Source organism: Sinohyriopsis cumingii, unplaced genomic scaffold, assembly GCF_028554795.1.
Source record: "Sinohyriopsis cumingii isolate HCF-2022 unplaced genomic scaffold, ASM2855479v2 utg002126l, whole genome shotgun sequence".
NCBI lineage: Eukaryota > Metazoa > Mollusca > Bivalvia > Unionida > Unionidae > Sinohyriopsis > Sinohyriopsis cumingii.
Window position 1 is genome coordinate 191,240 of NW_028316134.1, and position 27,075 is coordinate 218,314.

Consider the following 27,075-nt stretch of genomic DNA (forward strand, 5'->3'; position numbering starts at 1 on the left):
TGCAACTTGTGCTCATCCACTGCAGAGGTGGATGTTTGACATTACTGACCAACATTTAGTAGCCAATGTATGAAGACCACTCTTGGAAAGACTGAAGCATCGAAGTGATTTACAGTCAGATACCACTTGAAGAATCGGTCATCTTTATGTCAATTATGTATCATTTAAAGAACCTTGTGTATTTAATATATATGTGTTCTGAAAAGATTGATTGTCGACTGTGTATTGTACTTCTTCTTGCATTTATTACTGATATTAAAAAATATATGTTCATTCCCACTTCAGTGTAAACAATGTAGCCCAAAAAGTTTACATCATGATTAAGGAAAGTAGATTAGAGACTCTTAAAGGAATTTTTGATTTTTATGTTTATCAAAGAAATATGAAAAAAATGTATACACTGACTATATGAGAAACACACCTTTTGGCATGCCTTGAACAGCATAAATTTATGTAGTTACAAAGGAAAAGTAATCCTCTGAGCTATGGACAGTTAAATTCCAAATGATAACCAATGCTACTTCAAATAAAGAGACGAACAGAAAATATGGAATTCACAGTGAAATGTTAAACACATGCTTCATCCTGAAACAATAATTGTGGCACACACAGCCAACAACAGCACATGTCCATGAGGTTGAATATACACAACTTTGAGCCAGCTAGACAATGATACAATACAGCCCACTGTATGTATGTATATGGTAAGAAACCGACCATTAAAAAGAATTCCATTCCCTTATCCACCCCACCACCCATTAGGTCTGTACCAAGGTTCAATGTCAGCGTATGTTCTACTTAAATCAAAGCAGATACCATTGTCAATGCTGTAAAAAAAATATTGACAAAAATAGCATTAAACAAACATGTCAATTTCAGCTTGTGAGGAAAAGATTGTTTTACATATATGATTATGCTTGCAACAAAGGATACTTCCTGATCAAAAATATGAAAATCAATATAATATCTGGAGAGAAGTAGGGGAATTGCGTGTATGAAAATATGACATTCCATTGATTTTTTGGGGAGTGGTAGGGGAAATGTATGTATCATGAAAATATGACATTCCATAGATTTTTGGGGGAGGGGTGAGGGAAATACATGTATCATGAAAATATGACATTCCATCGATTTTTTGGGGGAGGGGTAGGAGAAATGCATGTATCATGAAAATATGACATTCCATAGATTTTTTTGGGAGGGGTAGGGGAATTGCGTGTAAGAAAATATGACATTCCATATATTTTTTGGGAGGGGTAAGGGAAATGCATGTATCATGAAAATATGACATTCCATAGATTTTTTGGGGAGTGGTAGGGAAAATGCATGTATCATGAAAATATGAATAAGGATTTATGTTTTCAGCAGTCATAAACAAACCACTTATCAATCTCTCCTTTCTCTCTCGCAAAAGAATTTTATGTTGATGTCATATAACATTTTATATTAAAGACAAACAAATTTTAAAAGTAAATGTTAATTTATAAAGTTCAATGACATAAATAACTCAAGACCACAAAGTACTCTATCTCTCTCAATGAAACTCTTTTACGCATACAGCTAGGATAAAAAACAGTAAATCATGCCCACTTCATCAACACTATGTCCACTCCATAATAGTGGTCTGATGGGACTCTATGAGAAAGCATGGTTTATGGCGGTATTCTCTGCAAGAATCTGTAGTAACTCCATCAGGACATGTTGGTACATGGTGGATGGATTTTTCTTTAGTCCTTTGCACCCGAATTGTGATGCACAGAAAAATAAAAATTCAGCTGAGCTGTACTGTGTCTACTTCACTTTTATGATCAATGAAATCATTCTGATTTCACTACAAGCCAAATTAATAATGTCCCATGTCCCTTAGCTAATGAAGTCTGGGTTCTTTGACTAAAAAAATCTGGGGAATCTTGAGGATATATCGCACAAGTAATTTTCATATTGTACTACGTTTAATTAAAGAGAGTAGAGACACAACTTGTTTTGTTGAATCATGATATCCCGGCTTTCTCTAATTTAAGCCTTTACGTAATATGCAAAATAATGTAACCTTCCCAAGCAAAATAGGTCTTTATTGATGAAAATATAAAATGCTGATTTTCCAATCATTACCTAAACAAGCAAGTACTCTGACCTCTTAGGCCATTTTCTTCTATACCAGTACATCCTTTGATTATTGTCTTCAGTTCTCAAAAGAATTACTAGGCATTTAAATCCTGATGTCATTATCTGGTAAGCTGGATATGACCTGTATACTAGGAACAGCTCAAATGGAAGAGATTTCTAGCTAACCACTTTGTCAACACTTTTTAACTGGCTCTGGCTTACCACCTTGTGGCTTTGATTCAGAAGTATCATCTGTCTCCATAGATTTTGTTTGAGCTGAGCTCAGCAGTTTTTGTAAGGGTGTCATGTCAGCATATTTTCCTTGCTCCAATGCCTTTGATATTTTAGGATACTTCTTCAAAAGGTCTTCAGAGATATGAATCTTAAAAGTATGGAAGTATGTGAGGACATTTTGAGCCTGGATGCGATCAATTTTATACTGCTTGGCAATCATTTCAGCTGTAACACTACTTGGGTCTATGCTGTGTTGGGTGATAAAGTCCAATGCACTGCGGAGTGTTACTTTCCCCTCTGGGATCTTTTCAGGTTCATGAAATCCAAACTCTGGAGACTTTTGATGGTGCATATACTGGGGAAGCTTTCCTTTGGACTTCATCTGAAATAAATACAAGTGATAAAAAGATAAATTACAGGAACAGAATATAAAATATTAAATTACAGACTTGACATCAATCGATACCTCCACTTTTTACCATTTGAGCTGGTTATTTGACTTTATCTGAAAGAAACGTTATAGATAAGTAATTAAACTACATACAATAAACAAATTTTAAAAAATTCTACGCACTGAAGTCTCATGCAAATAAAGTTTCATTCTAACTCTTTCATCCACACTGATAGGTTGGTTTGAAGAAATTCATTGCAGAATAAGGACCCAACACTGTCAATACTACAGACAACTCTCTACCATGCCATTTGGAGAGTTGCTGCAATGCAACCAGAAATATGTTTACAGAACAATGATGCCCCCAAATCTTCTCTGGTTGAATGAGTGGTGCAAACAGAAAAAAGCAGTCACTTTGTCTGTATGTGAGCATATTAAAAAATCATTTATAATGAACACAACAAGGGACACAACTGCAACACAAAAAAACATCTTAAAAAAATAGAGGAAAGGAGAGCAATTTGCTCTTTTAAATATACATATAGCTCTCCTACATTTCATTCCTATCCCCATGATGGAAACAAGTCTATGCGCACACTAAAAGCAGAGGCCCAAATAGGCCTGACACCACTCACCTGGGTTATAGTCATGTGTAAGTTTGCAAAAGCAAAGGCATGCATGAACTGAAACTGTGGAGTGGACAGAAAAGTTTGGATCATTTAGTTGAAACATTGTGAGTCATAAATAAAAAACAGTCAATATCAAGCAGGTGTTAGCAAATACTGGGAGAAGTAGTAAACATCTTTAATAATGAGCATGATCTCTAATACTGTTGCTTAAGAATGGCATAAAATATAATCAGATCACAACATTCAGAAAACCTGAGATATATTTTGTTGGGGTTTGTGGTGTGGGAATGTGAAAGAGGTTAATTCTTTGATAAGGACTGATAATTTCAAGGATCCTCATCTGGAAAATTGGACAGTGCAGATATTTATTGTTGTTACATTAGGGAGTGTTTCATGCAAAAAGCATAATGAAACGGTTGGAGAGGGGATATATTAAAAGCTAAAACTACAAAAAATAAATTTAAAATATGTTACGATTAATGGCATTTTGATTATACAATACCATAAAAACAAAAAATGTTTGATATTTTAACATGACAATAACATTTTAAGGGAAAGGTCAAATTTTAGTTGGTTTTGTTGTGCACTTATAATAAGGTGAGGTTTTATTGGCCACTTACAGGACCATGCTAAAAGAACCTGGCAGGTCTATGAAAGCATCATCCCACCATAGCATGAAAGTAAAAGGGTTTTTGCCTGTGCATGTAACCAACATTCCCTCTAAGCAAATGGTAGATGTGCACGATCGGCACACTGCATTGTGCAAGCATTAAGGTGACCTGAGCAATTTTTTTAGATCATCATAAAACATCTGTACAAATTGCAAATAATAATGCATAATACACTATAATAGAAAAATTACATCAACAATTATTTTATGATAAATTTATATAATTTTCTTAGTTTGTACTTACTTGGTATTATGTACTTTGAAAAGAAATTGAGTAAGAACAAGCTCCCTTATAATGTCTATATAGTGTGCTCTCTTCTGTTTTTTTTTTAACCCTTCCGATATTTGTAAACTTGATCAAGATCCACGGTTTGTCCACTTGTTAGATAGAACTGAATTCACATAATCATGTCCTAATGGTCAACGTAAAGTCTGTTACAGTTTTGTTTTGATACTGTTCACCAGACTAAAACCATTCAGCATCAGCACTCGAAGCTTGAAATACACTACCTATATCCACAAATGTTGCCATGGTTGAAAACTTCTCCTCTGTTAACACGAAGTAAATAACATCCGCGAAAGTTTTTAAAGTTCCAGATTGGAGTTTTCCCTTTAAAATAAATTTTAGAAAACTATTTTCCAATTGAAGCTTTGCATGTCGTTTCTCCAGCTAGGCCTAGTACATGTTCATATTTCTTGAGGGTCGGTGGTTTTTTCTGGGGGTTTTCCCGGGTTCTTCGTCCACCATTAATACTGGCTGCCATATATAGCCTATCGTGTGCTGAAAAATGGCGTTAAACCCTACAATAACAACAACAACATATCAGCTAAAACTTCATTCAAGACAGTTAAAGCGACATGAACATGAGGTTTTTTCTTAATAATAATATGCAATCGGACCATTATCTTCCTCGACCTGCTTCTGAAAGTATTCTATTAGAATTGTGAAGTTTTCATCAAAGCTTTAACAGCAAAATGTCAAGACATCGATCTCTTCTCATTCAGTGGCCTAAACGTGACATCTTCATCGAAGACATTAGTGAGCTCTTCAAATGCGGCTTTTTTTGACACTCTATCGGCTAAAAACAGCGTAGACTGTCTGGAGAAGTCTCAATATTTTTCATAAGATAAACTTTTCCCCACATATCATCAATTCCTAGATCTTCCCTGTGTGCCATGCAATGCTGCTCAGTCAGATGAGGAACCTCGGCACTGATCAGTGCAGCCACACCATTTCTTCTTCCTAGCATAACAGATGCCCCATCTGACGTAAACATTACCATCTTTTGAAAATCAAGATTGTTCGTCATATAAAACTCCTTGATTGCAGACCAAATAGACCCAATGTTGTTGGCTGTCAGTTTTACCATGCCAGCAAAAACTGCTCAGTGACACTTCATTCCTGCAGGACGATATCTAATGTACATAATTAACATTTTAGTTACAGAGATGTCTGTGCTTTTGTCTACAATAAGTGTATGGAATTTAGACTCTCTAATTTCCTGCATAAATATCTCTTTGACAACTGAGTCTATACATTCAACAAACTCAAATGCATAATTTTTTACTTCTCCAGCTATCAAGAAGTTTCATATATTTAGCCATGTGATCATGAATATCCATTAATGACAGCATCAAAGCGTTCATTGAGAGGACCAACAAGACATTATGAATAAGAATCTTCACCTGCTCACCATTACTTTGATGGCGATCATTCACTTTGATTCGCATCGGTTGATCATCCTCTGATTCCATCAGCAAGAAGTTGATTCCAGTTCCAGCTTGAGTTCTTTTTAACTTCACTATTGAGTCCAAATCGATTTTCTGTGTAATATTTCTCTTGAGATAATCAAATTACCACTTATTTCAAGTTTTTCCAGTCGCAAAATCACCACTCGCTTTAGCCTCGGCACATGCTTTACAAACAACACCATCGTCCTCAGAAAAATGAAAATTATTTCCTAATTCCACACGCTGTGAAATTTTTTATTCTACCGTTTTGGTTGCAACAAGTTCTTTCAACCATGCTGATCTAAAAACAGTGGCCGCTTTTTTATGCTTTGTGTTTGCGTCATCTTCATGTTTCCGTTTTGACATTATAATAAGATGTAAAAAATATAATAAAAATCAATTGGTTCAATTAAAATGCAACAATCATTCAACGCAAGTATCCAAACTGAATGAAATGAACATCTACCCAACTGATGGAGTGCCTGGAGTCTGAACTACAAACGTAATGAGCCACTGATATCATAGATATGTACGTGTCAAAAGAGAGGCTGATTAGGAGCATGTAGCTGGTCATTGGGGGGGGGGGGGGCTAGATAATTAACATCTGGACAGGAAGGGCTCGCAGATTATCTGGCATGCCTACAACATTCAGCCTTTGCTGCTGCTAGAATACTTTATATTACGCCGAGTCTATGAGCTGATCTAAATCTGTCGGAGGGTATGGATCGAGACTGTAACACTAGATTAGATAGCCGACTGCCATCTTCAGTTGGAATTTACAGTGTAAACCCATACCCACTGAGCTGATAACTATTAAAGGATATATAATAACGTTTTAGTGTTAACTGCATCAAACATTTTCCTGAAAGTAAATCTGAAGTGAGATAAACATGATAATTTTGGATTGAACATTTGGTAATTTTGATCTGCTGCATGGAGAACAATTCAGATGCTCGTGGATGTCTGAGCAGCTGTGCAGACGTGCACACACGCAGAGGGAACACTGCACGTAACTGCCCTTCCAATTCGCATGGTTAGTGTGACTTTTTATTCTTCAGAAAAAGTTTTTGAGAAAAGATTTTCGATTGGGGTTCTTCTTCAAATTTTTAAGCTATGTACTGGGCTTGATTTCAATATCTGGGTTTGCATTCTTTCTATTCCCAAGGTCTAAAGATATTTAATTTTGAATTTCATTGGGCTTCCAATACCCTTCTATCAGATGTTGAAGCCCTCAGGCTGGTTTCTTCATCATTTTGAAGATTCACTGAAAAACTACAAAAAGTTGGGGTTGGGGTTTTCTGTGCTATGCAGCTGGTTAATACATGTTTTCAGCTCAGTGCTACGGTGGTTAATTTTGTTTCTGCCCTTTTTTTTCGAGTCGTGCATCATTAATTGGGTTGTGCCCTTTCTACTTGGATTCCTACACTAATCTACCTCATGTGGCAATTTGATATCAAAGCCTCTCATTATCGTCACCCCTTGCTGAAGAGACATAACCTTTTATATATGCAATTTACATCTAGACATGTTACCTCATTAATTTATCATTAAATTTATCTATGTTACCAATAATGAGTCTGTTTGCTTTTGTAATTACTGTTTTATTATTAGTTTTATATATCTTTTCCTTGATCAGATCTTCATGACTTTGTTTCCTCATCCCCACACTTTCATCCTTCTGCCACTTTAAAGGGTGACAAATCAGATCAGCCAGAAGATTGAATGAAAGGGAGAGCAATGAAAATGTGTACAACCAAACAGAAAATAACCAAAAGGGTGAGGAGTTTTGGCCAGTAATCTTTCTTCCCTCATGTTCAGCCAGTGTAATTAGACAAAACTAGAAAACTTGCAGCAAGTGATGCAATTCAAGACCCCTGTACTTAGACTTTAGTGGATTTTTTTCACCCATTTTGCAGGATTATGTCATATGTCTCTATTATGCAGAATTTCTACACAGCATTATCTACTTGCATGTTTTATACACACCATTATCTAGTTATGTGTTAATTTTCTGTTATACTACTGTTTTATATATTTTCTATTTATATATTACTCTATTTATGTATTACACTATTGTTTTATGCATAATATTATCTAGTTATGAGTTATACACAATGTTACCTGGTTTTGTGTGTTATAATGTTGTTTTATACAAATTAGTAATTGGGGGGTCTAGAACAAAAACAACCCAGTCCCAGTAAGCTGCCTTGGTCACTTCACTTTACTCAAAACTGCAGCAATATCTGTTGTATGGGAAGATGGTAATGTGAAGATAGGCATGCTGGAGATCTATGTGGACTGCCCAGACATTCAGCTTAATGGTATTATGAATATAGGCATTCTGGAGATACATGAAGACTGCCCAGTCATTCATCCTAATGGTATTATGAAGATAGGCATGCTGGAGATCCATGTGGACTGCTCAGTCATTCAATCTAATGGTATTAAGAAGATAGGCAATGCTGGAGCTCTATGCTGACTGCCCTGTCATTCAACCTAATGGTATTATGAAGATAGGCAATGCTGGAGATCTATGTGGACTGCTCAGTCATTCAATCTAATGGTATTAAGAAGATAGGCAATGCTGGAGATCTATGCTGACTGCTCAGTCATTCAACCTAATGGTATTATGCAGACAGGCAATGCTGGAGATGCATGAAGACTGCCCAGTCATTCAACCTAATGGTATTATGAAGACAGGTATGCTGGAGATTTATGAGGATTGCTCAGTCATTCAGCCTATGGTATTATGAAGATAGACAATGCTATTATGAAGACAGACATGCTGGAGATCTATGTGGACTGCTCAGTCATTCAATCTAAACGTATTCCTGAATAGGGCAGATGTCTTGATCTTGAAACGCTCTTCCAAAAGAAACTCGCTAAATTGGGATAGATCAATATAGAGTCTAAAACACAAAGATCCTGGAATAAAATACTCTTGTTTGGATGCCTATCATCCTCTCCAATGTGCACTTCCTTATAAGGATGAACTCCTCTTCCTTAGGGATAAAAGCTGGGACTTGTGGAACCATATTAGGGGTCCCTGAAAGAGTTGCAAAGTCCCAGAAGCAAAGCTGTTACTGCACATTACTGTGGGAAAAAATCCATGCATTGTTCATTAAGTCTGACCAAGCCTCTCCTGGTCACCTAATTGCACGAAAATTGGGTGCAAAAGAGTTTTAAGCTGGGCCAGAGTTCCATTGGCACCCCTGCTTAAAATATTTAGGATGGGAAGCCATAAACTTTTCTGACAACAAGAGTTCTCTGCTAGTTTAACCAGACACAGTTCAGAGTGGTAAAATTAAATACATAAAAGCAGTTTGTGTTTTAAGAATATAATTGGTGAAGAACACTTTCAAATTAAAATTTTTAAAATGAAGATTTTAACTGCCATGCTTGCATTATTTTCCTTATAAAATCAGTTATATAATGGTAGACATTACCGTGCCTAGGAAATTCTACCTCATTAGACTGTTATCATAGATAATTCAGCAATTGGATTAAAGAAAATATACAATTCACAAAAACCAAAGTCTAAATATTATGTGATAGAAGATTTAGCTTAATAATATAATAATGTATGTCAGAAACAAATGCAATATTGTGGAGTTTGAAAAGTGCTGCAACTTTGTCAGGTCAAGGTTGTTTTCTGAAATTCATTTTTATGAAATATAAAAAAGCAGTGATGCAAATACTTAACCAGTGCATGATGTTACTGCAAGAAAGTAGGCAAATGATAAAACCATACATTTGCAATCTATAAATGGATTGTTGTAATGAAGCTAGAAAGTTAGTGATATTAAGAAAATCCATCTTTCTAAAAACAGAAGCAATCACATGTTAAGAATGGAACCATGCATGTTTTTGGTTGTGTTGATTTGGTCATATATCTACATTAATGATTCCTTGTGTTGTCTATGATTAGTTAAGAGTAATGTTTAATCGACAATGCAATCAGGATGAACAGTATGTTATGAAGTTACATGTGTCTCTGCCCAACGTACATATTACAGGGGGTTGTTTCAAATTAAATTACAAATCTATTTGTCTGCTATTTTACACAGATATTTCAGAAAATTTTTTAAAAAATGAGTTTTAGTTTATTAAGTATTTTACCAACATACCAGACCTCAATCTCATTTCTCCTATTAGTTCAAATTAATAACAATGTGCTTTTTAAAGTCACATGGCCAAAATACACATTTTCAAGTAGGAATTCGATGAACATGAATATAATTTTATAAGTGTCCAAAATATATTTATAATAAACATAAAAAATAATGTTTATTTTTCAACTTTTGGTTCACACTTCTCCCTATTCTGTCCATAAAGAGAAGTCACTTCTCCCTAAAATTCTAGTCTAACTTGACCCCTGCTAATTTGGTGCATCTGAAGACTGCAGTGGGTGAGTCTATTGTGCTAATAGGTAAAAAAAAGATAATCATGAAGTGGAACAACCCAGTATAGGTAATTCAAACATATGCAAAATGCATGTAGCCGAACAATAGTTTTTACATATCACTGCCTTGAATGAGAATGCTTAAGCCATCTGTATTAAAGATTAATGACAAGTTTTTGAAGTCAGAGTTTACCCCATCAAACAGAAAGCACTAATATTTCATATGTCTGAATAGTGTTCAAGTGTCATTAATTTTTTAAGGTGATTTAGGAAGCAAAGCAAGCAAAAATATATTTAAGAACTCTTGGTTGACAGAGTTTTACTTTGTGAAGCACGCCAGCCCCCCCGCCCCCGGGGGGAGCATTTAATACCTGGCACATACAGCAAACAACATTAACATACATCATTTCTGTGTGTACCATGTCTGTCAAAATAGGAGACCTCCTGTATGCAACATATTTGACACGCAGAACTGAACATTCTGATTAGTTATCTGACCTATGCTTTTAGTTTTCAGTACAAGTTTAGCCATGAAATAGACTGATTGATAAAGAACAATAAGCACATGCTTGTTTTTTGCACAGCTGATTTGTGTTGATAAAGTATTACCACCTGTACTGAACAGAGGTATTTAATGGTAGTCTGGGCTTGTGGAATTTGAGTCAGGGCTTGTGATTTTCTTTTATAGAGTCACCAGCCCTGGGCCTGTGTCTAAAATATTCTTTCTTTGAACACTGCTTTAATTGGTTTCAAAACAATACAATATTAATCAATTTTGAATTGATCAAATAATTTTTTTAATAAAATACTAGCATTTGTTTGACTGCCAACAAATTATAATCAGTCAGACAAAACTGTTGAAAATATGGCGGGTAACAAAGTCATTTGTAAAATGGACAAACTTTGTTTTATTGGCAATTAATTTGCTTCAACCTGCAAAACATTCACAAATTTGGGTGTTTTAATTAACATATCATTCCATTTACTAGACATTATATAGGAGAGCATGCTTTGGAGACTGAAATAATTTGCAATATCAGATATATTTGTGAGCTGTTTTAAATCACAATGTTTCAAAGATGTTTCAATCTCAGAAATGAACAACCAGTGATGATCATTTAAACCCTCAGGCTCCAAAGATAAAGAAAGTAACTATTCCGAGTAGGAGAATAAATCTTCTAAACTGTAAGGAAATTCATGAGTGGAAGAGTGAATTTCCAAGTCTGTAAAAAGTTAAAATAGGAGGAAATAGTTAACTTGCATATTCTGTTGTCTTCAGAATATACAAAGACAATGATTTCGATGTTTGATAATACTGGATATGTCTTGTTCATGCTGCTTGTTGTATGATGATCAGACTGAACCGGCTGTGACATAGAAACTAGATACTACATTCATATATAACTTGAATGTGTAGAGTAGTTAATAATATGGTAATGAATAAAAGAATCCTTTTTTGTTTAATTTGCCAAATATAGTCATAGAAAATTAGATTATACAAAAATCAGTAATGGCCTTGACAGTCTCAGTGTCTTATAAAATACTGTACAAGTGTTTCTCTTCATTTAACACGACTTTACAGCTTAACATTAGTATGATCCATGAATAACTAAGATTTCCAGCTATGAGCTCATGACTGTCAAACACTAGAGAGCATCATGGTTTTAGTTCTGACTACTGACATTTTTAGTTTTGACTAATAAGATTTAAGGTTTGACTCTGAAGATTTTAGTTTTGACTATTGACATTTCAGTTTTGACTAATAAAAGTTAAGGTTTGACTCTGGAGATTTTAGTTTTGACTGTGGCAATTATAATTTTGATTATTGAGACTCCTGAGATTATGTGATCAAGGGTCAAACGACTATTCAGTTTTTAAATCTGCTAAGAACTCTGATGAAAGTAAAAAAATTCAAGATTATTGAGAATAAGAAAAAAAATGTAAAGCAAAAATGAGCTCCACAAACCTCAGGTGGTGGTCCATGGGAAATAACTTTTAACTGCTTCAAGTTGTCTAGAAGTTTTTCATTCTTTTGATTTATTTCTTGCATAATTTCTGGATGCTCTGAAAAAAAAGAAGAAAAATGCATTTTCTTCCTAGATGCAGTGGGAAACAAATTCTTTCATTATACAGATAGATGATAATGAGATAAAATATATGTACCTATACATTAATAGATAACTTAAATGTACAGACAACTGGTACATAAATAACACCTGCTGTTAGTCAAGCATTGTACTGTTAGCATTCTAATGCTTGATCTACATGTAACAAAATATCAGGGGTTATATAAATCGACTGACTATAAAGTAACCTGGTTAATATAGTCAATTGTTTTGACCATTGGTTAACAAATTCTATCAGTCTGATCAATGGTTACCATGGTTCATCAATATGACCAATGATTACCAAGGTCTGTCAACTAAACAAGAACAAATTCAAACTGTTATATATTCACTGCCTTTCACCCAATTTTCGTTATCTTTCACTATGAACCAAAAATCTCTCATAAACAATTAACAAACAAAAATCTGATTGTAGAAAAATTACTAATTAGTGGTTATATCTAGATTCGTGGTCTTGTCAGTTATCAGATATCAACATTCAACTGATGGACACATGAATGGGAAGTGTATTTCACAAGCCTTCATACTAAATAACATTATTCAAATATGTGCTGAAGAGACGCTCCAGGAGTTTATCCTAAAAAATAAGTGGGTAGTATAAAAAAGGGGGAAAATAATACATTATTTACCCAACACTAAATATCTCTTTCCTCCTGCTCCAAATCAAGAAATGAAATCACCACAAGATTCCCCCCTCTAGTTGTATAAATATTAATCTGTTGACTGTTAATCTATATAAATATTAATCTGTATATATATATATATATATATATATATATATATATATATATATATATATATATATATATATAATATTAATTTGTATAAATATTAATCTGTTGACTGTTAATCTATATAATTATTAATCTGTATATATATATAATATTAATTTGTATAAATATTAATCTGAATACTGTTTCAAGCTGAATCTATTCATTATCTGTATATAGTGTTCTATGCTCAGAAACCCCTTTCACAGTCTGCTGTATGAAAATACCACAATTATTACAAATAACATGAACTTCTTTCTAATAATAATAACAATAATAATCATAACAATAATATTTGTATATGTAAGAATGAAAATAAAAATCACATAGAACCACCACGGCTTTTTAAATTTATAACTTGTAATTCATTTCAACATTTTGAAATTGTCATTCTCTGATCGTTTCTGTAGGCCAAAATTTAAAGTACATTAATAACTATATTAATAAAATATATTTTTATGTTACAATGAAAATAAACACCTGAAAGCAAGCACAACATCAATCAAATGTTAAATGATAATTATGATGCTGGTGATATGGCTAGATTTTCATGTTCCAACTTGTTTCATAAAAATGCAATTATATAGTAGAGTAATTGTAACTGTGTTATTTTAGGTGTTATTAAATGTTTGGGGTATATATCTGTATATCTAGGTGTTATTAAATGTTTGGGGTATATATTTGGACCACAAACTATACATTGCATACACTACAGAAGCAAAATGCATTCATAATGACATGAATCATAGTATGCACATGCAAAATGTATCACCTTATATTTGTTCTGGGGTGCTACATCTTACAGCCTAACTAACAGTCTTGTATTGCGTGTTCCCAAACTGACTGACAGGAAAGAGGTCACATTTTCAGGAATATCTTATACACCTGACAGAACATATTGACACTCTTTCACAAATTTTAAGTCTAATTGATACACTTACTTTGCTGTCTTTATCCTGATGGAATCAAGATCTGACACAAACAAATGGACACATTTTCATGTTCAATTGATATGCATTTCATTTGGTTCAGAGGTCTCACCAGGATTTTAAAAGTAGGAGTTCAGGACTCCTATTTTTGGAAAAACAGTATTCTCACCTGCAAAATTTGCAGTCCCCTACCAAAAGTATATTGGGTATACCTGAAGTGGCTAAATTTCCAGATGAGTATAACCAGTGGTTGCCACTGAATTTAATTTTCTAGCTTCTTTACACCACTGACATATTGCTCTTGTATGTCCATTAAAGTGAGAGTGAATTATGTCTGGCCAAGAAATGGTCTTATTCCAAGCACTAAGCTACTTACTGTGGTATCTTTATCCAGGCAGAAAGAAAATATGACACTATCAAATTGATGCATTTTCATGTCCTGTTGACATACATTTGAACTTGTTGCAATGCAACGGTAGTTGAGGTATGCCGAAGTATGTTTAAATAGGTTCATGTGGCGGATATATTTCTTGAACAAAACAAAATGTTGCTTTACAGTTCCAACAGGCATAATATATTTTTATTTGTTTCATTAAAGAATAATATTTCAACTTAACCCGATTTCGGCATTACTTTCTTTCATCGCTTTCCAGGCAACAGAAATGTAGGCCAACGAAACTTTAAAACAGGTCCATTTCTTTTGTGAGAACTTGAATTTATTAGCGGAAAGACATCAGGGTAAGTAACGTCTGACAAGAACATTATAACTTTACTTTGTAGGAAAGGGTCGTTATTGGTTGCCAGTTGCGATATTTCTGAAAATCTGACTTCACTGTTAGTTGACATCAAAACACGCCATACAGCGCCGTTATTTAGGCAGTAAGACCCATCACCCCCCAGAAAGAAAATAATGGGTGATGTGTCTTACATTGTAGGATTAACAATGTACAGTTCTTATTGTACTCATTTCAAGTCGTTAGTCCTACATGTAAGACCTGACGCTGATATTTATGTCTTGGGCGTCAGGGTCTTACTGCCTAACTAACAACGCTGTGTAGTGTGTTTTGATGTAGACTAACATCATAACAAAAGTCAAATTTTCAGGAATATCTCGCACAACTGGCAACTAAAATAACTGCGCTTTTCTACAAAGCAAGGTAATAATGTTTTAGTCAGACTTTACTTACTCTGATGTCTTTTCTCTAATAAATTCAAATTCTCACAAAAGAAATGGACCTGTTTTCAAGTTTCGTTGGCCATTCCGCCATGATAAAGACAGCACAGTAAGTATATTAATTACACATAAATTAGTGGAAAAGTGTCGATATATGCTGCCAGATGTGAGATATTCCTGAAACTTTGACTACTCATTCCGATGTCAACGACATCGGAACACACTATACAAGGTCGTGATTTGGATAATAAGACATGGTACCCAAACAAAATCAACATGTCTATGTCTTACATGTAGGTCTATTCAAGTCGTATGACCAACAACAAAAAAAATGGCATAATGATCAAAGTGGCATACTGAATCATAACTTGAAGCCATCATTATGAAATATAACCAGTTATGTAAATTCAATTTAACCTGCAGCTAATTGTTCAAATGCCTGTTCCGTAGACTTGTGCCTTGGCGCAGCCTTGGGAATATGTTGCTGTCTGGCAATTTCCCTTTGCAGACGATTTTCAATATTAAAATCTTTTATCGGTTTGGTAGCCTTTCTTGTAAGGTTCTTAAAGAAAGCGATGCCCATACTGTCACCTGATTATTTGCAATATAAACTTGCTTAAATATAGACGGTCACGTAACGTATTAAGGTGACCGCAAAGCACATGCAGAGGGCAAATTATAAACAGGAAGTGTAAAGAGTTACCGTTCTTTACCTGGATACCGCTCTGAACAGTATGAGGCTTTCACATCAATATTTGGAAAAATGCAGTGGACAATATCGGTGAGCATAAAGTGCGAGAAGGACTTACCATCTGTGAAAGAAGAAAAAAAGCCTAATACATACTGTGTCCTTTTCGCAAATGGTCAGTCATTTTTGCGAAAAGGACCCATTTTCAACACTTTATATTAAACACGATATATTAAATGTTACGTAAAATGAGCTTCTACACAAAATTTCTTAGGAATTCTTTATTGCAGACTACGTAGTCCATACATCTAAATTAAAATATAGATATACAATAAAGTATTTTAAACAGAAGTGATCATAGATCTCTTATGTATAAGCACACTGATACGCCTACAACAATGGTCTGCGTATGACATTGTTAAGAACGAAATTATGTTGCAAATTTAAGCGATTTTTCTGTTTCAGACAAATCGTTACGATCCATCAACGATTGCAATTCCTGTTGTAACTTGGACGTCTTGGTCAAATTCGGATGATTGGGAGGCAAATATGGGGTCCGTTGTAATTGCCAACGATGGCATTCCATCCATCGTTTCGTAAGGCACTAAAGCTTGTTTTCGTCCTTCCACTCGATTTCAACGGTCTCGTCTGAGATCTTTGGACTCCAGAGGTCCCTTTTATCTTCTTGGTTCCTTTTTATCTTGCTCCCATCAGTCCCCCCAGCATTGTTCCCAATACTCCTTTCAGCAAGGGTCCTAACAAGAGGGACAAAATTCTTCCGCGTTGTACCAACATCTTCATCTTTTGATAAATTTATATTTTCTTTGGACCAATTGGAGACAAACGTGACGATGTTTGGCTAAGCATTCTTCTGCTGTTTAGACAAAGGTATCGTATCTTTCAAGACGTTCAAACAACATTCGCACACGGTATGGATGAAGTCTTTGGAGGCGGTTTGAATGAGATCCTTTCGCATGAGTGGAGAAGCTTTGGACAGGACGGACAACATGTCCCCATGTTTGACTAAACGAGGTGTCAGTACTTTCCTTTTCTTTCCTTTGGGGATAGAAGAGGGATGGCTTCTTGGGGTGACATCTATGGGTTTTCAGGATCACAAAAACAATGATTCCCATTCTTTGCCTCAGGTCTTTTTTTGTACTGGAACGCTTAGCCACTAATTGTCTTTATGTCATGTCAACTTGATGACAGTCATCACGCGTCGTGGAGGGATTCGCAACGGAATAAATCAGGACAGTCTTTGCTTGGACAAATCCAGTAAACTCTGTAACATGCCAAATCTCTCTTGGACTTTGATTTTGGGGGCAGGTACTTTGTCAAAAGCTGCTACTGCAGCTAAAGAGGAGAAGGGTGTCACCGTTGGAGAAGTTCTTGGAGACTCGGGTTTCCATTGTTTCATCAACTGAGGAAGAACGGGTGTCAAATTGGGTTTGGCACGCATCATCAACAACGGAGAAGTGGAAGAACCTGAGGTTACTGGAGACTCGGTCACAGTCGCTGCAGGTCGTGGTTTGCGAATGTAAGGATACGTCCTGTTCGAAGCACCTCTCTTGTAGGTAGTAGCTGTTTTCTGTGGTCTTTCCTTGGGACTTTTCTTTTTCTTTTTCTGTGGGCTTTTCTTTTTGGGGGGCTGTGACCTGGTCTTGACACTGTTTCTCTTTTTCTTCTTTGGGGCTCGTTTCACATTTTGGGACTGACTTGTTTCCTGTGATATTATAGATCATTTCTTTGTGTGCATAAATCCAATTTACATGAGATATGCCATGATCCGTCATACCGTAGCAATAAGTGAAATTATTATATAAAATATTTAACTGTAAGGCATCTATATGCTTAATACGACAGGATAACTGCCACTAAGATGTGATGGGGTAGGAAACTATTGTTGTTAAAATCTATAGTAAGCTATCAAAATGAGATGATCCTGTTTTTCAATGTTTATTTATTCCTGTAACATTTTGTTAAGCAATACCAAACAGTCAGCCCCGGTGGCGCAATCGGTTAGCACGCCGTACTTATAGACAGTATCCTAGGCGATGCGGAGGTTGTGAGTTCGATCCTCACCCGGGGCAACGATCATTTTTAATGAAAAAATCCATTACCTATCATTACGCCAATATATTTTTTTTTTTACATATTCTGATATATTATGCATATTGCATGGGTAATCGGGAAAGGCAACAGGCATCGGTTAATTAGGAGTGTTTTCCATTTAATTTCCTTGCATCACCTAGTCATTTTGAACCTTTAATTTCAGTTAGTCATTTTAAATTGCTACTATTCCTCCTATGTGTTAAATGAGGTTGGCTACTGCACATTTTGACACTTGAATCAGACATCAAACATAAACCTGAATACATCACGCGCAATGAAGGCGCAGGGACGCTCGCAAAGATATTGAAAACTGCATACATCGAATGTAGTCTTACTATTCTGCCAGGAACGAGAGGTCTCTGAGGTTCGAGACCACAAGCCTACCCCAAAGAGTCAGATGCCTTCCGATACATCGAACACTTCCAATATGGATGGTTGGAAATTCTCTGACAGTACATGCCACGAAGAGAAGCTGGTGGCCCGCATCAGTGAAGCATTTAAGGCATTTCTGTCGTAGAAGAGAAAGGTGCTCACACGTTTAGTCCCGACTGAGGAGGAAGAACATGCATCGTCTTCTTTGGAGGATTAATTTAATGCTGAGCAAAACTGTGCTTCTTATGGATCTACCTCCTTACTCTCTGCGCCCATTTCATACCAAATTCCTGCCAAACTCATGGAAAGAAATGTAGCAAGATGAGTCTACTGACTAGACGTTGTTGTTGTCAAACACCTTCGAGGTTGGAAATCCACGATCTGTTATTTAAGTGGATGAAGAAAACAAAGTGTTCTGCCTATCGTGACTTGCATGTGACCACGATTTAAGATATCCAACTATGGAAAAGTTCATTCTTCGTTTTGCAACCGCTCATGGCAAACGATCCCACACATTACCACACAAACTGAATGTTCTAAAGAAACATAATTTTGCATTCCGGACATTTGTGTATCTAATGGCGCTTGCCACGACTGTATTCATCAACCTTTATTTCCTTACTGTCGGAATTGTAGTGTGTCCCAAGTTGGATAACAAACAATACTTTGTTTGCTCATAAAAGTAGAATAGAGTTATTACAATATTTACTATGAAGGGGTTGAGGTTTAAATGCTGAATTTCAAAGAAAGAAAAACTCTAAGACCATTTACATATTCCAGATATTATTTGATATCTTTAAAATTTCCATTCAAACAAGAACTAAAAAAGCAATACAACAATATGACTTAATATGGAGTAAATTTCAAACTAAATAGTATACGAATTGATCAAAATACTGATTCTAATTATTCACAATATGCAGTATCTATTTACATTGTTTCAATTTCTTTTCTTCTGTCAAATTTTCTTTTTCTTTCATTTTTGTTTCTCTCGTCATGCATCCAAGTTTGTTAATTCAGACAATGATTTTCTAAACCATTTTAGGTTTATAGCTTATATCGGCATGGTATTGGGCTCAACATAGAAGGGATTTTCTGGTTGACAAAATATTGCTGGTCTTTGCACTGCATACTGTTTGTAAATAGCAATATTATTTGCTGTTCATAATGGGTATATATATATATATATATATATATATATATATATATATATATATATATATATATATATATATATATATAACACCATCACCCCATGCACCAACCCCATTGTTACATGTTGGTTTGGTTATTGTTATCAAGAGGATGATAGACCACGGAGATACTGTGCGGATCGAGTAAATAATAAAATAAAAAATGAAATAGAATAAATTGAGACCTGAGCAGAGATATAGAATAAAACAAAACAAGCCTCAGAATGCAGAATAAAAGAATATAATCAATTATAAAAACAAAAGGAAATCAAACATGACATTTGAATGATACACTTTCTTAGAAATAATTGCTAAGTTTTTAAAAATATAATTAACCATTCTGTTCATACCAAAAGGACAAATCTCTTCTCGCCTAGTATGCCTGCATAACTTGGTTGCTTGCCGGTCCTTCCAAATTCAACGTCGGTCACAGGTTAGAGTAGAAAGATATTCTCTCTCTCCTTTTCTTTCTCTCTCATTCTCTCACTCTCTCTCTCTCTCTCTCTCTCTCTCTCTCTCAGCCTTCTATCGGATCATGAAGCATAATCTGGCCGTCTCCTTCCTTTGCTCACTGTATGTGTGTATGGAATATTTTGCTTTTAAAATAAGTAAGAGACAAAGTAAATATTTGGCAGTTTTTTCCTCTGGGATCGAACCTCATCATCTCTCTCATTACGTCAGATATCGTCATGTCGTAATTCAACAGAAATTAAGCCTAATATGTGTCAGTTCGCAGCCTGACAGCAGATACAAACACCCTAGAAGTCAGTGGTAGTGGTGGCAGGAAAGGTGCTAATGAGATGGCTTTGGTCTTCTTTTCATTTTCACTTCTGGTTTCTCCTCATTCTTTTTCACTTCTGTCGAATGAGGAGTGGACATCATCTTTTTAATGCAAGCTTTCAGTTCTTCTCGTTGGGGTGTGGGGGAAAGAGGCAACAAGGACGCTGCAATCTTGCTAGGAATGGGAGCTGCTGACGGTGCTTGAAAACTTCTCGTACCTGTTCTTCATCAGGCATTCGTGGGGCTGCGTCTGTCTTGACCACTGGGGTGGTGGTGGGTGGTGGTGATGGTGATGGATTATTCATCAAGGTCTTAAAATCTTTCAGAGTGGGTAGAGCTGTTTCGTCTAAAGATTTCTGGTGAAAGAGTTGTATTCGTTGCAAGAGTTGACCGTACTTTAGTGATTTTTCTGTTTCAGACAAATCGTTACGATCCATCAACGATTGCAATTCCTGTTGTAACTTGGACGTCTTGGTCAAATTCGGATGATTGGGAGGCAAATATGGGGTCCGTTGTAATTGCCAACGATGGCATTCCATCCATCGTTTCGTAAGGCACTAAAGCTTGTTTTCGTCCTTCCACTCGATTTCAACGGTCTCGTCTGAGATCTTTGGACTCCAGAGGTCCCTTTTATCTTCTTGGTTCCTTTTTATCTTGCTCCCATCAGTCCCCCCAGCATTGTTCCCAATACTCCTTTCAGCAAGGGTCCTAACAAGAGGGACAAAATTCTTCCGCGTTGTACCAACATCTTCATCTTTTGATAAATTTATATTTTCTTTGGACCAATTGGAGACAAACGTGACGATGTTTGGCTAAGCATTCTTCTGGTGTTTAGACAAAGGTATCGTATCTTTCAAGACGTTCAAACAACATTCGCACACGGTATCGATGGAATCTTTGGAGGCGGTTTGAATGAGATCCTTTCGCATGAGTGGAGAAGCTTTGGACAGGACGGACAACATGTCCCCATGTTTGACTAAACGAGGTGTCAGTACTTTCCTTTTATTTCCTTTGTGGATAGAAGAGGGATGGCTTCTTGGGGTGACATCTATGGGTTTTCAGGATCACAAAAACAATGATTCCCATTCTTTGCCTCAGGTCTTTTTTGTACTGGAACGCTTAGCCACTGATTTTCTTTATGTCATGTCAACTTGATGACAGTCATCACGCGTCGTGGAGGGATTCGCAACGGAATAAATCAGGACAGTCTTTGCTTGGACAAATCCAGTAAACTCTGTAACATGCCAAATCTCTCTTGGACTTTGATTTTGGGGGCAGGTACTTTGTCAAAAGCTGCTACTGCAGCTAAAGAGGAGAAGGGTGTCACCGTTGGAGAAGTTCTTGGAGACTCGGGTTTCCATTGTTTCATCAACTGAGGAAGAACGGGTGTCAAATTGGGTTTGGCAGGCATCACCAACAACGGAGAAGTGGAAGAACCTGAGGTTACTGGAGACTCGGTCACAGTCGCTGCAGGTCGTGGTTTGCGAATGTAAGGATACGTCCTGTTCGAAGCACCTCTCTTGTAGGTAGTAGCTGTTTTCTGTGGTCTTTTCTTGGGACTTTTCTTTTTCTTTTTCTGTGGGCTTTTCATTTTGTGGGGCTGTGACCTGGTCTTGACACTGTTTCTCTTTTTCTTCTTTGGGGTTCGTTTCACATATTGGGAGTGACTTTTTTCCTGTGTTATTATAGGTCATTTCTTTGTGTGCATAAATCCAATTTACATGAGATATGCCATGATCCGTCATACCGTAGCAATAAGTGAAATTATTATATAAAATATTTAACTGTAAGGCATCTATATGCTTAATACGACAGGATAACTGCCACTAAGATGCGATGGGGTAGGAAACTATTGTTGTTAAAATCTATAGTAAGCTATCCAAATGAGATGATCCTGTTTTTCAATGTTTATTTATTCCTGTAACATTTTGTTAAGCAATATCAATCAGTCAGCCCCGGTGGCGCAATCGGTTAGCGCGCCGTACTTATAGACAGTATCCTAGGCGATGCGGAGGTTGTGAGTTCGATCCTCACCCGGGGCAACGATCATTTTTAATGAAAAAATCCATTACCTATCATTACGCCAATATATTTTTTTTTACATATTATGATATATTTCGCATATTGCATGGGTAATCGGGAAAGGCAACAGGCATCGGTTAATTAGGAGTGTTTTCCATTTAATTTCCTTGCATCACCTAGTCATTTTGAACCTTTAATTTCAGTTAGTCATTTTAAATTGCTACTATTCCTCGTATGTGTTTAATGAGGTTAGCTACTGCATATTTTGACACTTGAATCAGACATCAAACATAAACCTGAATACATCACGCACAATGAAGGCGCAGGGACGCTCGCAAAGATATTGAAAACTGCATACATCGAATGTAGTCTTACTATTCTTCCAGGGACGAGAGGTCTCTGAGGTTCGAGGCCACTCGCCTACCCCAAAGAGTCAGATGCCTTCCGATACATCGAACACTTCCAGTATGGATGGTTGCAAGTTCTCTAACAGTACATGCCACGAAGAGAAACTGGTGGCCCGCATCAGTGAAGCATTTAAGGCATTTCTGTCGTAGAAGAGAAAGGTGCTCACACGTTTAGTCCCGACTGACGATGAACAACATGCATCGTCTTCTTTGGAGGATTAATTTAATGCTGTGCAAAACTGTGCTTCTTATGGATCTACCTCCTTACTCTCTGCGCCCATTTCATACCATATTCCTGCCAAACTCATGGAAAGAAATGTAGCAAGATGAGTCTACTGACTAGACGTTGTTGTTGTCAAACACCTTCGAGGTTGGAAATCCACGATCTGTTATTTAAGTGGATGAAGAAAACAAAGTGTTCTGCCTATCGTGACTTGCATGTGACCACGATTTAAGATATCCAACTATGGAAAAGTTCATTCTTCGTTTTGCAACCGCTCATGGCAAACGATCCCACACATTACCACACAAATTGAATGTTCTAAAGAAACATAATTTTGCATTCCGGACGTTTGTGTATCTAATTGCGCGTGCCACGACTGTATTCATCAACCTTTATTTCCTTACTGTCGGAATTGTAGTGTGTCCCAAGTTGGATAACAAACAATACTTTGTTTGCTCATAAAAGTAGAATAGGGTTATTACGATATTTACTATGAAGGGGTTGAGGTTTAAATGCTGAATTTCAAAGAAAGAAAAACTCTAAGACTGTTTACATATTCCAGATATTATTTGATATCTTTAAAATTTCCATTCAAACAAGAATTAAAAAAGCAATACAACAATATGACTTAATATGGAGTAAAATCCAAACTAAATAGTATATTAATTGATAAAAATACTGATTCTAATTACTCACAATATGCAGTATCTATTTACATTGTTTCAATTTCTTTTCTTGTGTCAAATTTTCTTTTTCTTTCATTTTTGTTTCTCTCGTCATGCATCCAAGTTTGTTAATTAAGACAATGATTTTCTAAACCATTTTAGGTTTATAGCTTACATCGGCATGGTATTGGGCTCAGCATAGAAGGGATTTTCTGGTTGACAAAATATTGCTGGCCTTTGCACTGCATACTGTTTGTAAATAGCAATATTATTTGCTGTTCATAATGGGTTTATATATATATATATATATATATATATATATATATATATATATATATATATATATATATATATATATAACATCATCACCCTATGCACCAACCCCATTGTTACATGTTGGTTTGGTTATTGTTATCAAGAGGATGATAGACCACGGAGATACTGCGCGGATCGAGTAAATAATAAAATAAAAAACGAAATAGAATAAATTGAGACCTGAGCAGAGATATAGAATAAAACAAAACAAGCCTCAGAATGCAGAATAAAAGAATATAATCAATTATAAAAGCAAAAGGAAATCGAACATGACATTTGAATGATACACTTTCTTAGAAATAATTGCTAAGTTTTTAAAAATATAATTAACCATTCTGTTCATACCAATAATAGAAATCTCTTCTCGCCTAGTATGCCTGCATAACTTGGTTGCTTGCCGGTCCTTCCAAATTCAACGTCGGTCACAGGTTAGAGTAGAAAGATATTCTCTCTCTCCGTTTCTTTCTCTCTCACTCTCTCTCACTATGTCTCTGTCTCTCTCTCTCTCCCTGTCTCTCTCTCTCTCTCTCTCTCTCTCTCTCTTTCTCTCTCTCTCTCTCTCCCAGCCTTCTATCGGATCATCAAGCATAATCTGGCCGTCTCCTTCCTTTGCTCACTGTATCGGTGTATGGAAATATTTTGCTTTTAAAATAAGTAAGAGACAAAGTAGATATTTGGCAGTTTTTTCCTCTGGGATCGAACCTCATGATCTCTCTCATTACGTCAGATATCGTCATGTCGTAATTCAACAGAAATTAAGCCTAATATGTGTCAGTTCGCAGCCTGACAGCAGATACAAACACCCTAGAAGTCAGTGGTAGTGGTGGCAGGAAAGGTGCTAATGAGATGGCTTTGGTCTTCTTTTCATTTTCACTTCTGGTTTCTCCTCATTCTTTTTCACTTCTGTCGAATGAGGAGTGGACATCATCTTTTTAATGCAAGCTTTCAGTTCTTCTCGTTGGGGTGTGGGGGAAAGAGGCAACAAGGACGCTGCAATCTTGCTAGGAATGGGAGCTGCTGACGGTGCTTGAAAACTTCTCGTACCTGTTCTTCATCAGGCATTCGTGGGGCTGCGTCTGTCTTGACCACTGGGGTGGTGGTGGGTGGTGGTGATGGTGATGGATTATTCATCAAGGTCTTAAAATCTTTCAGAGTGGGTAGAGCTGTTTCGTCTAAAGATTTCTGGTGAAAGAGTTGTATTCGTTGCAAGAGTTGACCGTACTTTAGTGATTTTTCTGTTTCAGACAAATCGTTACGATCCATCAACGATTGCAATTCCTGTTGTAACTTGGACGTCTTGGTCAAATTCGGATGATTGGGAGGCAAATATGGGGTCCGTTGTAATTGCCAACGATGGCATTCCATCCATCGTTTCGTAAGGCACTAAAGCTTGTTTTCGTCCTTCCACTCGATTTCAACGGTCTCGTCTGAGATCTTTGGACTCCAGAGGTCCCTTTTATCTTCTTGGTTCCTTTTTATCTTGCTCCCATCAGTCCCCCCAGCATTGTTCCCAATACTCCTTTCAGCAAGGGTCCTAACAAGAGGGACAAAATTCTTCCGCGTTGTACCAACATCTTCATCTTTTGATAAATTTATATTTTCTTTGGACCAATTGGAGACAAACGTGACGATGTTTGGCTAAGCATTCTTCTGGTGTTTAGACAAAGGTATCGTATCTTTCAAGACGTTCAAACAACATTCGCACACGGTATCGATGGAATCTTTGGAGGCGGTTTGAATGAGATCCTTTCGCATGAGTGGAGAAGCTTTGGACAGGACGGACAACATGTCCCCATGTTTGACTAAACGAGGTGTCAGTACTTTCCTTTTATTTCCTTTGTGGATAGAAGAGGGATGGCTTCTTGGGGTGACATCTATGGGTTTTCAGGATCACAAAAACAATGATTCCCATTCTTTGCCTCAGGTCTTTTTTGTACTGGAACGCTTAGCCACTGATTTTCTTTATGTCATGTCAACTTGATGACAGTCATCACGCGTCGTGGAGGGATTCGCAACGGAATAAATCAGGACAGTCTTTGCTTGGACAAATCCAGTAAACTCTGTAACATGCCAAATCTCTCTTGGACTTTGATTTTGGGGGCAGGTACTTTGTCAAAAGCTGCTACTGCAGCTAAAGAGGAGAAGGGTGTCACCGTTGGAGAAGTTCTTGGAGACTCGGGTTTCCATTGTTTCATCAACTGAGGAAGAACGGGTGTCAAATTGGGTTTGGCAGGCATCACCAACAACGGAGAAGTGGAAGAACCTGAGGTTACTGGAGACTCGGTCACAGTCGCTGCAGGTCGTGGTTTGCGAATGTAAGGATACGTCCTGTTCGAAGCACCTCTCTTGTAGGTAGTAGCTGTTTTCTGTGGTCTTTTCTTGGGACTTTTCTTTTTCTTTTTCTGTGGGCTTTTCATTTTGTGGGGCTGTGACCTGGTCTTGACACTGTTTCTCTTTTTCTTCTTTGGGGTTCGTTTCACATATTGGGAGTGACTTTTTTCCTGTGTTATTATAGGTCATTTCTTTGTGTGCATAAATCCAATTTACATGAGATATGCCATGATCCGTCATACCGTAGCAATAAGTGAAATTATTATATAAAATATTTAACTGTAAGGCATCTATATGCTTAATACGACAGGATAACTGCCACTAAGATGCGATGGGGTAGGAAACTATTGTTGTTAAAATCTATAGTAAGCTATCCAAATGAGATGATCCTGTTTTTCAATGTTTATTTATTCCTGTAACATTTTGTTAAGCAATATCAATCAGTCAGCCCCGGTGGCGCAATCGGTTAGCGCGCCGTACTTATAGACAGTATCCTAGGCGATGCGGAGGTTGTGAGTTCGATCCTCACCCGGGGCAACGATCATTTTTAATGAAAAAATCCATTACCTATCATTACGCCAATATATTTTTTTTTACATATTATGATATATTTCGCATATTGCATGGGTAATCGGGAAAGGCAACAGGCATCGGTTAATTAGGAGTGTTTTCCATTTAATTTCCTTGCATCACCTAGTCATTTTGAACCTTTAATTTCAGTTAGTCATTTTAAATTGCTACTATTCCTCGTATGTGTTTAATGAGGTTAGCTACTGCATATTTTGACACTTGAATCAGACATCAA

At 36.5% G+C, this 27,075-nt stretch overlaps 1 protein-coding gene and 3 non-coding genes across 4 annotated transcripts; 3 read left to right on the forward strand and 1 right to left on the reverse strand.

Moving 5' to 3' along the window:
* Positions 1-1,461: 1,461 nt before the first annotated feature.
* LOC149771074 (NADH dehydrogenase [ubiquinone] 1 alpha subcomplex assembly factor 4-like) lies at positions 1,462-15,837 on the reverse strand. The gene is made up of 3 exons (XM_089948860.1): positions 15,580-15,837; positions 12,130-12,227; positions 1,462-2,722 (listed from the first exon to the last, which is right to left on the reverse strand). Exons 1-3 carry the CDS (start codon positions 15,743-15,745, stop codon positions 2,300-2,302), a joined length of 687 nt encoding a protein of 228 aa, XP_089804986.1. The 5' UTR covers positions 15,746-15,837; the 3' UTR covers positions 1,462-2,299.
* Positions 15,838-17,850: 2,013 nt separating this feature from the next.
* On the forward strand, positions 17,851-17,940 carry Trnai-uau (transfer RNA isoleucine (anticodon UAU)). Its single transcript is given in 2 exon segments — positions 17,851-17,888; positions 17,905-17,940. It is a non-coding gene; the product is annotated as a tRNA-Ile (tRNA).
* Positions 17,941-22,259: 4,319 nt separating this feature from the next.
* On the forward strand, positions 22,260-22,349 carry Trnai-uau (transfer RNA isoleucine (anticodon UAU)). Its single transcript is given in 2 exon segments — positions 22,260-22,297; positions 22,314-22,349. It is a non-coding gene; the product is annotated as a tRNA-Ile (tRNA).
* A 4,368-nt stretch (positions 22,350-26,717) lies between these two features.
* Positions 26,718-26,807, forward strand: Trnai-uau (transfer RNA isoleucine (anticodon UAU)). Its single transcript is given in 2 exon segments — positions 26,718-26,755; positions 26,772-26,807. It is a non-coding gene; the product is annotated as a tRNA-Ile (tRNA).
* Positions 26,808-27,075: the final 268 nt, after the last annotated feature.

Bases quoted from the DNA above. Each gene is read 5' to 3' on its own strand.
- LOC149771074 (XM_089948860.1), bottom strand. From the start codon at position 15,745: ATGGGCATCGCTTTCTTTAAGAACCTTACAAGAAAGGCTACCAAACCG. The intron at 12,228-15,579 runs GTTAAATTGAAT...CTTTTTTTTCAG, and splicing joins ATTTGAACAATTAGCTGCAG to AGCATCCAGAAATTATGCAA. The intron at 2,723-12,129 runs GTTTGTGGAGCT...TATTTATTTCAG, and splicing joins CCCATGGACCACCACCTGAG to ATGAAGTCCAAAGGAAAGCT.